Consider the following 13,301-nt stretch of genomic DNA (forward strand, 5'->3'; position numbering starts at 1 on the left):
GGTTTTCAAGGTTGGTGGGCAACAGAGACATCAACTTAGAGGTTTGTCTTGATTCAAAATGAGCAGCGCATTTCCAGGAGTGTCACAGCACTTCACTTTTTCCACATTTTATCATACAACCTTATTCCAAAATGGAGTAAATTCATTTTCCCATCCCTTTTGTCTACACACAATACCCCATAAAGACGACATGAAAAAAAGCATTTTGATATTTTTGCAAATTCACATATATATCCTGTCCTGGGTGTACCCCGCCTCGCGCTCTGTGACTGGTGGGATAGGCTTCAGCCCCCTGCGACCCTTGATTGGACTAAGTGGTTGAAGATGTGTGTGTGTGTGTGTGTAAATATAATATATATCCTTTGCCATGAAGCTCAAAATCGAGCTCAGGTGCATCCTGTTTCCACTGATCATCCTTGTGATGTTTCTACAGCTTACTTGGTGTCCACCTGGGGTAAATTTAGTTGATTGGACATGATTTGGAAAGACACACAACTGTCATATATGGTCCCACAGAAGACACTGCATGTCAGAGCACAAACCAAGCATGAAGTCAAAGGAATTGTCTGTAGACTTCCAAGACAGGATTGTCTCAAGGCACAAATTTGAGGAAGGGTACAGAAACATTTCTGCTGCTTTGAAGATCCCAATGAACACAGTGGCCTCCATCATCCATAAAAGGAAGAAGTTCTGATCAGGACTCTTCCTAGAGCTGGCCGCTTGTCTAAACTGAGCAATCATGGGAGAAGGGCCTTAGTCAGGGAGGTGATCAAGAACCCAATGGTCACTCTGTCAGAGCTCCAGCATTCCTCTGTGGAGAGAGGAGAACCTTTCAGAAGCACAACCACCGATCAGGCCTGTATGATAGAGTGGTCAGATGAAAGCCACTCCTTAGTAAAAGGCACATGGCAGCCCACCTGGAGTTTGACAAAAGGCACCTGAAGGACTCTCAGACCATGAGAAACAACATTCTCTAGTCTCATAAGACAAAGATTGAACTCTTTGGTGTAAATGCCAGGTGTCATGTTAGGAGGAAACCAGGCACCATCTCTACAGTGAAGCATGGTGGTGGCAGCATCATGCTGTGGGGATGTTTTTCACCAGCAGGAACTGTCAGTCAGGATTGAGGGAAAGATGAATGCAGCAATGTACAGAGACATCCTGGATGAAAACCTGCTCCAGAGCGCTCTTTACTCCATTTTGGATTAAGGCTGTAACATAAAATGTGGAAAAAGTAAAGCACTGTGCATTCTTTCTGGATGCACTGTATCTTGGTAAATTATTTTTGTGCATAGATGAAATATTTCATATATACTTTGCTGTGTGTGTGTATATGTGTAATATATACACACACAAACGCACAGAGGAAAAAAAAAAGCAGATCACAGACATGACACAAAACTAAAGTCATTTCAAATGGCAACTTTCTGGCTTTAAGAAACACTATAAGAAATCAGGAAAAAAAATTGTGGCAGTCAGTAACAGTTACTTTTTTAGACCAAGCAGAGGGAAAAAAATATGGACTCACTCAATTCTGAGGAAAAAATTATGGAATCATGAAAAACAAAAGAACGCTCCAACACATCACTAGTATTTTGTTGCACCACCTCTGGCTTTTATAACAGCTTGCAGTCTCTGAGGCATGGACTTAATGAGTGACAAACAGTACTCTTCATCAATCTGGCTCCAACTTTCTCTGATTGCTGTTGCCAGATCAGCTTTGCAGGTTGGAGCCTTGTCATGGACCATTTTCTTCAACTTCCACCAAAGATTTTCAATTGGATTAAGATCCGGACTATTTGCAGGCCATGACAAATGAAAGTTGCCATTTGAAATGACTTTAGTTTTGTGTCATGTCTGTGATCTGCTTTTTTTCTACAAAATTAAACAACTGAATGAACATCCTCCAAGGCCGGTGATTCCATATTTTTTGCCAGGGGTTGTATAAGAACTAGAGAATGCAGATGCAATGCTGCCTACTTAATGCGAATGTGCCGTCATGGCGAGTGAGTCACCATTTTCAAACGGGGCAAAATACTGACAATGTGCCTGGATGTGAAATCCTTTCGTGTGTATTTTCAGTGCGGAAGTGAACACACTGGAAAAAGCTTGCAAAATACGTTTTAAAATACCGTTCTTTCCTGCATATTGAGCCAGTGAAAATAAATGACATTAAATGATGTAAGGAAAGTATTAAACTTACCGTGACACCCACACATTCCGACATATTAGTGTTGAAAGTTTACACGGATCCAATCTGTTCCAGCTTCCAAATTCTGCAGACATAACAAGGCACATTATCGCGATACATACAATCCAGACTGGGCACACAGGCCCCGTTAGTTTCACATTGTAACTCAATTTTTGTATCATAACGAACTAATTCAGCTTTGAGTAAAATTCCATTCCAGGTGGTTTGTAAATCCTCAGATTGGACACAGGCCCTTCAAGCGTTACAGTAAAACTCCAATAATCAATTCTTTTGTGGATGATCATTCATGAGTTTTATTCCAGGCAATACTGGGCAATATTATCACTTATTGAGGCGTTGCTGGGCCGGTAGCATAGATTTACATTTATGTTACCTGGCTATACCTGTCCACAGTAGCGGGCTAGTATCCCAATACTCGCCCAAAATGACCGATAATCGCCCTCATCTAACTCGGGCGAATATCGGTCATTTTGGGAGGCTGGTAATGGACGTGGGGCCTCTGAAAATGCATACCGCCATCCAAAAGCATGTTATTGTATTAATAGCAAGATACAGAAGTTGAACTTTTCATAATCCATTCATAATAAATGGCGACCACACCTCCTTGCCGGCATGCTTGCCAGTCAACTCAGAACATGGTGACATTTTGGCTCCAACTGTGCTGAACTACTGAATGAACCTTTAATGTCTTCAACATTTTTTTAAAATTATTTAACCACATACAGCAACACATCCAGGTACAGGTACATGTGTAACTAAAATAGTTAAGCTATCAAATTTACAATTTATGATGATTTATTTAATTAAATTAAAGCCTGATTTATGCAGCTGCTGCTCCTCATGCAATGACGTGTGTTACAGTTTTAAAGTTCTCCATCTCTGGATTATGCTTTATTATGGATTAATTTGACCCTCAACAAGCTTTTCTTTCTACAATCATCACCTCCAAATCAAAGGTAAACTGTACAATTTCATCTTTTTCAGACTTTTTGCTGTAAATATGCAGACTTTTCTGATCCATTTGTAATCAGCGTGCGCACTGCAAAAACTATTAAAATATGAAAGAGTGAAAGCAGAAAGTGTCAAATCATGTCTAATTTAACAGGTGCAAGTCCAGGCTACGGGTCCCAGGCTGAACACGGTTTAAAAAATTAAATGGTTTTACTTTTAATCAGGGAAATGACTCCGGTCCCACTTTACTCAAATCGGCAAGTGTGCTGAACTTTAATTTGTACCTCTACACGTCCAGACTGCTCGGGGTTTTTAATGGAAATACATTGTAATCGGATGGGACATTTTATCCAATGTGAACGGAAAATCCATGATACAAAATCTGTTATATACAGTGTTTATTACATGGAAAACAATACAAAAACATTGGGACTTTTTTTGTCCGGTGACTGTGAATATCTAGTTTATACGATGATGGTTTAGGTGAGTTTTACTTTACATGGGACTGAACAATAAATTTACATCTCAAAACCTTGGCAATGAAGTCGCTTCCATCCCACACGGCTGACTTTATTTTCCTAAATGTTGCTTCTGCTCGGATTTGAAGGGAATCTGTACATCTTGAAGCACTTTGTGTGTCTATTTGTGCCTCCAAATGGACAGCAACCCAGCATTTTCAGCAAATAAATGAATAAAATAGCTGGATTTACATGCAGACAGATTAACGGTGAACACTATTTTGGAGCAAAGATGGCACCATGAGTCACGTGACTGTCTTTTTTTTTTTTTTCAACTCATGTTGCTACTCTCTCACTGTCACTAGTCAGTATTTGTGCAAGAGTCAAATTTTAAAAAATAAATTTACACATGCGACCTCAAAGTGTTTCACAGCCAACACCAAATATAAACAAGAAAAGCTGTTTGAAAACAATCGTATTACTTTTACATAAAAAATACACTGTGATATGACTTAAATTTCCTGTTATGACCTCAAAGCATTCCACACCAAACTCCAGATGCAAATTTAGTGTAACATGTTTTTCTCCATTGCTTTGCTGTATTTTAAATGAAGGAACCTGCTGTGAATTAGAACTCAACTGATTTGATTTCCAGAAATCTATCAGGTAGAATAAGGTTGCTGTATCTAATCGCAGACGCACTAATGGTGCTTCGGCTGCGTTTGCTTCTTTTAATGAACCATTCACAGAAAGCACAAATGATTCTTGGATTGCAATTATGAAGACGAGGCTGTGGGTGTCGGTCTGTCATCACTCTGCTTTCATCAGGTAAGATGTGACTAATCTGTTCCTAGGCCAGTCATCAAGGATTTTATTTTGTAATATTTTTTCTAATTCAGTCAGAATAGAAGATTATATAAGAACAGAGAACATGAAATGTGTTATATTTCCAGATTATTATGTCCGCAAAGGATGTACTAAAATCATCTGTGTTAATTTATTTGTCTGTCTGGCTATTAGCAGATCACGTCAAAACTACTGGTCTAGTGGTTAAGACATTGGGTTTAAGACCAGAAGATCCTTGGTTCAAATCCCAGCCATGGCCCAAGCAGAGGGTCACCCCTTTGAGTCTGGTCTGCTTGAGGTTTCTTCCTCAGAGGGAGCTTTTCCTTACCACTGTTACTCTGGGGGTTGGTAAGGTTAGACCTTACTAGTGTGAAGCGCCTTGAGGCAACTCTGTTGTGATTTGGCGCTATATAAATGAAAATAAAATTAAAATTGAAAAATGTGAGGCATTATTGTAAAGCACTTTGAGCGTCTGATACAGATGAAAAAGCACTATATAAATGCAGTCCATTTACTGCATGGATTTTGACGAAATTTTCACCACAGATGTTAGGTCATGGAAGACTCCACTAAATTTTGGAGGAGATCTGGGTCCAGTTTGAAGATTTCACTTTATATAGGCTTTGAAGGATTACATCAAAACTACTTCACAGATTCTCATCAAATTTTCACCACAAATTGGTGTTAGGCCTTGGAAGACTCCACTGAAACTTGGAGGTGATTCAGATTCTGGATCAAGATTTCACTTTATGGGCTTTTAAGGATTACATCAAAACTACTTCACGGATTCTCACCAAATTTGCACCACAGATACATATTAGGGCATGGAAGACTCCACTGAATTTTGGAGGTGATCTGGATCCGGATTGGCGAACATCAGAAATCTTCTGATTGCTTTTGTGTACTTATTTATCTGTCTGATTGTGAGTAGGATTACGTCAAACCTACTGCACAGATTTTCACCACAAATGGATATTAGGCCAGGGGTGGGCAATCATGCCATGAAGGGCTGAGACACTGCAGGTTTTCCTTGCTACTGTTAAATAATATCTGCTAATTCTTTGTTTTATGTTAGCTATTAAGTATTTGTGTTATTTATTTGGAAGTTCTGGGAAATATGTTAAGTTTTACTCTATCATCTGGACAAGTTTCAGACACAGGGAGAGCTCCCCCTTTAGGTGAGAGCCAGTAACATTAGAAATGTGAGACTAAACCACACCTATGTTAATGCCCACAAGATATAAAAGGGTGATTCTTAGACTACGGGCACTTATGTCCTTTGATCATATTGTATGAAAAACAGAAAAAAGGGGAAATTTCACACTTTTATAGTTATCTTTACAATGAAAGTGTGTTACGAAATTTGTTCTAGTAGTCTATGATGACTTTTTCACCTTTTTTCAGCATCATTATATGCAAATATTGCCGTTTTGTGCTTGTCCCACACCCAGACTTTTGATCTTCAATGATAAAAATGAATGGTAAAGAAACATTTTTTCTGTTTTAAAATATCTCTGAATAAAATATCAGTAAAATAATCAAAACATAATTGGGGTATTCAATGTCATACAACTGTTGTGATTTTTTTTTAAACAAAATGTAGTTGTCCAACACTATTGCCGTAATTTCCACTACAACACTGTAATGTCCCTAAACAGTTTGTATGAAAGATTGTTTGGGTAGTTTCTATGGAGATAAACAGTGACATCAGAGCACATGTATATAGCGCCAAATCACAACAAACAGTTGCCCCAAGGCGCTTTATATTGTAAGGCAATGGTGTGGTGGAAATTACATTTACAAGGCCAATAGTGCCCGTAGTTAAAGAATCACCCAAAAAGTGTTGTATGACTCATTTTAGGGGCCTTTCACAAGATGGACACTGTCTGTGAGGGTCCCAGGCCTGGTTTCTAACATGACCTTGAATAAACTTAAAATGAGGAATACAATGGTTTGGTTTTAGCAAGGTACAGCGGTTGAAGGACCAGGTAGAAATAACACTACCAATCACCTCAGTTGGTGATTTCATTAATGATCAGGTGATAATGTTCAGGGGAGAAGCTCATCAGTAACCCACCTGCTGAAGTGACTGGTTGCAAGAAAAACCTGCAGTGTCTCTGTACTCGTTGCCCACCCCTGTATTAGGCCATGGAAGACTCAATTAAATTTTGGAGGTGATCTGGATCCGGATCTGGAACAAGATTGCACTTTATATAGGATTTGCAGGATTACATCAAAACTATGTCACTGATTTTCACCAAATTTGCACCACAGATAGATATAAGCACATGGAAGACTCCACTGAATTTTCAAGGTGATTCGAGTTCTGGATCAGGATTTCAGGTACACTCCAGGTCTCGATGTGAATCACATATGTTTTGAGTCCTCGTCAACTCTTGGCGGACGTCAGAAATCTTGGATTGCTCTTGTTTGCTTCCTACTTAACTTTATAGCCTGAAGGACGATCATGGCTCAACACTTTGATCATTTCATTGAAGATTGGAAAAGATGACTGTGTGCTTTGTTTTAAAGTTTAACTTATGTCTTCTATATATCAGACTGATACAGTGCAGTACATTCCAAAATGTGTCAAACATTGAAAGATGCACAGTTTGTCCAGTCACATCCACACAATCTTATAACTCATTCAGAGTTGTCTGAATGTCTAGGTGGCTTCCCTCACTTGTCTCCTTCTTGTACAATCTCCCAATTTTTGAGAAATGTCAACTCCAGATGGACTTAAACAGTGTCATGCTGTTGGTTATTTCTGAAAGATAGAAGTCCAAGACATCTTCATTGACTTGAAAATGTTCATGTATCCATCACATGATTGACCTGTGTTTATTATTTAAAAAAAAAACAACAAAATTATCTTGTGTGATTTTACACCAAAACACTGTTAAACCTTAAAGGATTATTCATTAAACACAGCCATTGACCTCTTAAATGTGCTTTTTCCCCAAATCAAAAGTGAAATTTTGTAAATAGGTTTTTAAATGTGTTTTGTAGATCTAAACAAACCCAGCTGGTGATGACAAGACAGGCATGACTATGGAGCTGCCATCAATAAACACGAGCTAGGAAACAATATGGCTTCAAATCCCTTGTTTTTGCCACTTTTAGTATGTAGTTGCTCTACGCTGAACTGTGCTTCCTGAATTTATGGGTGGAACTCGTCACACTTACACATTGGTTAAATCGTTCAAACTCACATTTCCAAACTGCACATTTCATTTTATCAGTGTGTATGTGTGTTAAGTCAACTATGATGTCTACTTTATTTATATAAAATGTTACTTAAAAATACAAAATAAGACATATATCAGTATTTATTCACTACAAGAGCTCTTGGTGAAATTCTATGGTACAACCCCAAACGCTTATTGGGTGTTGTTAGAAGAAAAGGTGATGTAACACAGTGGTAAACATACCATTGTCCCAGCTTTTTTTAAAATGTGCTGCAGGCATCCATTTCAAAATGAGCAAATATTTGCACAAAAACAATAAAGTTTATCAGTTTGAACATTAAATATCTTGTCTTTGTGGTGTATTCAACTGAATATAGGTTGAAGAGGATTTGCATATCATTGTATTCTGTTTTTATTTACATTTCACACAACTTCCTAACTTCATTGGAATTGGGGTTGTATCTGCATTAATGGTAAACGTCCACCAGGTGGTGATACTGCTCCATTTCAAGAACCTTGAGCACAGGCTGCTGTGGGACACGACAATGAACCTGTTCTTAAAGTAGCAGGTGTCAGTGAGTTACAAACTGTAACTGTAGACTCAGTGCCTAAATGTGTTGATGAGCAGAAAAAATTCTGCAGAATTAAACCAAGGCAGTTTTAGATCTCAAAAAGTCATATTTTTCTTCAGCAGCTATCTCAAAAAGATTCATGGTACAACTAGCAATTTTATAATCTTACACAAAAATGCAAACGCCTTAAATGATGATACAGGTCTTACACATCTGAGGGAAGATACCCAAACAGCTAGAACGTGACACTTGTGTTCAAAAAGGTCCACCAGAACCTTCGGATCATAACTATGGAACAAATTAAGGAGTTTTAGGCATCAGATAGAAATGTGGCAAAGTTACCCTTTAAGACAGAACTCCATCATTACCTGAAAAACTCCCATTAATCCAAAATTGATGTTGGGGGGGCTCCCCATTTGTTTTCTTGAACTTTTTTTAATGTTGGTTTTTGGATTGATGGCTTCTTCTTTGGTTTGCAGGCTTATAGTTAATGACATCATAAGTCAAGAGGTGAAGGTGAACTTCCAGCGTATAAGTGATCCAGTGTTCTATGACTTGTTCAAATCACTTAAACAGAAAGGATGTTTCTTTTTATTACTTTCCAATGATGACTTTCCAAAGCTGGATTTCAGCTGCAAAGAGTTTCACTTCAGGATTTTTGCTGTTCTGAGGCTGTCTGGGGAAGGAATGCATTAACAGTCATGTTAATTGAATAATTATTAAAGTCAAAATTGGATTAAATTGGACTGGGCCTAACCAGCAGGCAACAAAATAAATAATTTTAAGACTTAATAACTATTTGGAACGAAGTTTAATTACCTCGACGTTATCAGGGCATCACCTATTTAAAGCATAGGTACTTTAATTTAAACAATAATTAATTAATCAGTAATTATTAATCAATAATCATTTATCAGTTTCAAATCATTAATCAGTCTCAAATCTAAAAGTCGGAACTTCTACTATACGACTGACCAACACTGTTTCCACCTGAACACAATAAAAACCATGGCAGAAAATTTACATTTTATTTTTTTTCTTTCTTTCTTTCTTTCTTTCTTTCTTTCTTTCTTTATTGTAAATTTAGAAAATGTTAAAAGTAACGTTACAACATTACAGGAAAGGAAAAGACGCTTTTCTGTAAATTCGCTCTTATCCTGAAAAAATCAGCACGGATGTTGCCTTATGAAAGTGAAAAATGTTATAAAAGTTAATGTTGTTAAAGCTCTGTAAAATATATTTACCATTATAGCTGTCTCAGTAATTGATTGAACAATGCCATGGAAGAGGAAGTCTAAAAAGGGCACAGATAAGTTTGATGGCGCATTCATCAGTGCATGGTGAGCAAGAAGAAAAGGACTATTTGTCTGATTGTCTTATGCTATATGATGAGGCGAGACAATCTTTCATCAGTGTATGATGAACTATCAAGGAACGGACTTTTGAGACTGACTGTCTTTTAGTACTATCAAATGATTTCATTGAATGGACTTTGGAACACCTTGGGACTGTATATAAGTGACATGAAAACTGAATTTACTCATATTTTGTCTTCAGACCTACACTCTGTATGACATGTACTTTTAAAGCTTTAAATAACAAAAGATCTTAGAAAGTGAAACCTGTTTCCCCTAGTGTCTCATTTGCTGTCAGTGTCAGTATTTTTGGGTAATTTTCCGAACAAAAAAATTGACAACCTTGAAAGGTATCAGGCTTGCACACTGCTATCAAAGGTTGCACTTATAAATAAAAAGGAACTAGAGTTTAAAAGATGTAGCATACATGGCCTCACATAAGACCTGGTCCCACCCAATAATGAACTATGAATAATGAGCCACGTAGCATGATTTTTCTTTTTTTTTTTTTGGTGGTACGAGTCGAGTTATTCAAACATGGGAGAATCGTGGCTCTTAGAGGCAGAATATTCGGCTAAGGACGCTCATCTCTGAGTGTGGTGCTAATTTCAAGAAATTCAAAATTCAGCAACAGCAGCATGGGGCAGTTTGTGTACGAGGTACTACGAGGACAAACAAGGATGTTAGAGGTGAGTACGAGGCTGTTAGAAGTCCATTATCCAAGCACACTACTCTGAGGGAGACAGAATACAGAGTTGAGGTCAGATATGCTTGATTCATCTGATATTGTCTCTTCACAAATATAAAATTAGAGCTATTTAGTAAACTGACAATCAAAGAAAAAGAACACACATAAACTCCACATCAGGGAAAGGCAAACCTCCAAATATGCCTTAAGGAGAGAGAAAGATAGGCTAGGTTGGTCAAGAGAACTGAGAATGAGAATGAGAGTTTCTAAAAATTTACATTGACAGTATTGGTACCTTTTAAAATAATGCAGTAATAGATGGTTGCATTAATTACAGTCACTCTGTAAAAGAAGTAGGCTTTATGACCATCCAGATGGTTGTCAGCAACAACACAAAACAACTGTATACAGTATAGTACATGTACAAATGTGAAGAATATTAGCCTGAGTGGTTCCTTGGCATTTGATTGGTGGCTTGTATGTCACGTGACATGAATTATTCATACTATTTGCCATTGTGTTTCATTAACCGTGCAATAGTTCTTTTTTTAGCGTGCAATTTTGTGCTATTTGAAATTTGCTATTGCACGACCTGACCACTGTGCACGCTCACACTGCCGGGGGTGGTGTTTAGCTAGTTTGTTTTTGAGTTTGTTTTGCTGGCGGACAACGATTTCAAGGAGATAATTGATGCTGTTAATCCCCCCCCCCACCACAAAATAAAACAAATCCAAAAGCTGACGTGATTTTTTTTTTTTTTTTTGCTGGAATGAGGAAGTACACAAAGTCTTTTTAACCACCGACTATATTGCCATTTGGACTCCTATTTAAAGTTCGTATTGGACTGTTAAGCACTGGCCAGTGGAACACCAAAATGTAAGTCCCTTTTGTATTGTTTGTAAATTAATAAAATATGAAATGACAAGGATATGTTTTAGCCATTATATAAAACAAATAATGAATGTTTTTACATTCTTTCAATGGAATAAATATTTAATTTGTTGAAAGCTGGAGCGTTCCAGCTTTCACCTCATGAAATATTTGTACCATTGGCCTCATAAACATTCATTATTTGTATACTATAGGCTAATATTATTATGCATGTTTTACGGCTGACTGAAAAAGACGAGTGTTGTAATAATTGCCTATGTTGAGCATTTGCACACGTTTTAGCCTACAATTTCACCAGATATTATTAAGTGAAGATGCCTCAATTTTAATAATTTTTAAATGGTATTAAATCTGTTTGTAACTATTGTAACATTTTTTCTTACTTTTTTATATTTTTCTGTTTTAACTCATTATTATTATTATTATTATTACAACCCCAATTCCAATGAAGTTGGGATGTTGTGTAAAATGTAAATTAAAAACAGAATACAATGATTTGCAAATCCTCTTCAACCTATATTCAATTGAATACACCACAAAGACAAGATATTTAATGTTCAAATTTATAAACTTTATTGTTTTTTGTGCAAATACTTGCTCATTTTGAAATGGATGCCTGCAACATGTTTCAAAAAAGCAGGGACAGTGGTTAAAAAAAGAATGGGAAAGTTGATGAATGCTCAAAGAATACCTGTTTGGAACATTCCACAGGTGAACAGGTTAATTGGAAACAAGTGAGTGTCATGATTGGGTATAAAAGGAGCATCTCCAAAAGGCTCAGCCGTTCACAAGCAAAAATGGGATGAGGATCCCCACTTTGTGAACAACTGTGTGAAAAAAAAAAAATAGTCCAACAATTTAAGAACAATATTTCTCAACATTCAATTGCAAGGAATTTAGTGGTTCCATCATCTACACTCCATAATATAATCAGAAAACTCAGAATCTGGAGAACGTTCTACACGTAAGCGGCAAGGCTGAAAACCAACATTGAATGCCCGTGACCTTCGATACCTCAGGCGGCACTGAGGCACTAAAAACCGACATCATTGTGCAAAGGATCTTACCGCGTGGGCTCAGAGACACTTCAGAAAACCATTGTCAGTTAACACAGTTTGTTACTACATCTCCAAGTGCAAGTTAAAACTCTACCAAGTAAAGCGAAAGCCATACATCAACAACATTCAGAAACGCCGCCGCCTTCTCTGGGCTTGAGCTTATTTGAAATGGAGACGCAAAGTGGAAAAGTGCGCTGTGGTCTGATGAGTCCACATTTCAAATTGTTTTTGGAAATCTTGGGCTTGGCCGGACATGGCATGGGCAACTTACATATCTGTGATGGCACTATCAATGCTGAAAGGTACGTCCAGGTTTTGGAGCAACACATGCTGCCATCCAAGCAACGTCTTTTTCAGGGACGTCCCTGAAAAAGAGAGTGGTAAACATGCCACTGTCCCAGCTTTTTTGAATTGTGTTGCAGGCATCCATTTCAAAGTGAGCCAATATTTGCACAAAAACAATAAAGTTTATCATTTTGAACATTAAATATCTTGTCTTTGTGGTGTATTCAATTGAATATAGGTTGAAGAGGATTTGCAAATCATTGTATTCTGTTTTTATTTACATTTTACACAATGCCCCAACTTCATTGGAACTGGGGTTGGATTATTATTATTATTATTATTACACCTGTCCCAAAACATTTTAATGTTAATTCCACAGGCGAGCATCATTTCTGTGTCTTTCTGACTGCGTGCTACGTGGGTGTAGAGGCTACCCCCCCCCCCCCCCACACACACAAACAAACAAACAAACAAACAAACAAACAATGGCTCTCCGCCATGGCGCCATGCATCCCTACATGAAACGTCTCTATTCATAACCATTTCAGCTACTTCTTACTGGACAGAGAGTAGCTGTTCTGACATCCTTCTCAGTCTGTCTTTGGGTCACGTCTCTCTCTTTCTCCTCCTGCTCTTCCAATTCCGAATCTCCCAGAATAGGTAGTTTTTCCTTCTCTGCCCCTGCACCTACGGTGCCGTCAAACTTGTGGTGGCACTGGCAAACATATCAGTTAGTTTGGCACATTTTGCTGCATCTGCTTGTAGGCTTTTAAACCTTCTTTCTCGCAGCTTGTCTG

General features: G+C 37.8%; 1 protein-coding gene across 1 annotated transcript in view; it reads left to right on the forward strand.

Annotated features, from left to right (window-relative positions):
- Window positions 1–308: 308 nt before the first annotated feature.
- The window catches only part of shc3 (SHC (Src homology 2 domain containing) transforming protein 3), a 70,996-nt gene continuing 58,003 nt past the window's right edge, over window positions 309–13,301 (forward strand). Inside the window, exon 1 of the mRNA XM_034192786.1 lies at window positions 309–344. Within this exon, the coding sequence (XP_034048677.1) occupies window positions 325–344 (20 nt within the window). The 5' untranslated portion in view covers window positions 309–324. The remainder of the gene's footprint in view (window positions 345–13,301) is intronic.

The sequence above is a fragment of the Thalassophryne amazonica genome, chromosome 17 (genome assembly GCF_902500255.1).
Source record: "Thalassophryne amazonica chromosome 17, fThaAma1.1, whole genome shotgun sequence".
Taxonomy (NCBI): Eukaryota; Metazoa; Chordata; class Actinopteri; order Batrachoidiformes; family Batrachoididae; genus Thalassophryne; species Thalassophryne amazonica.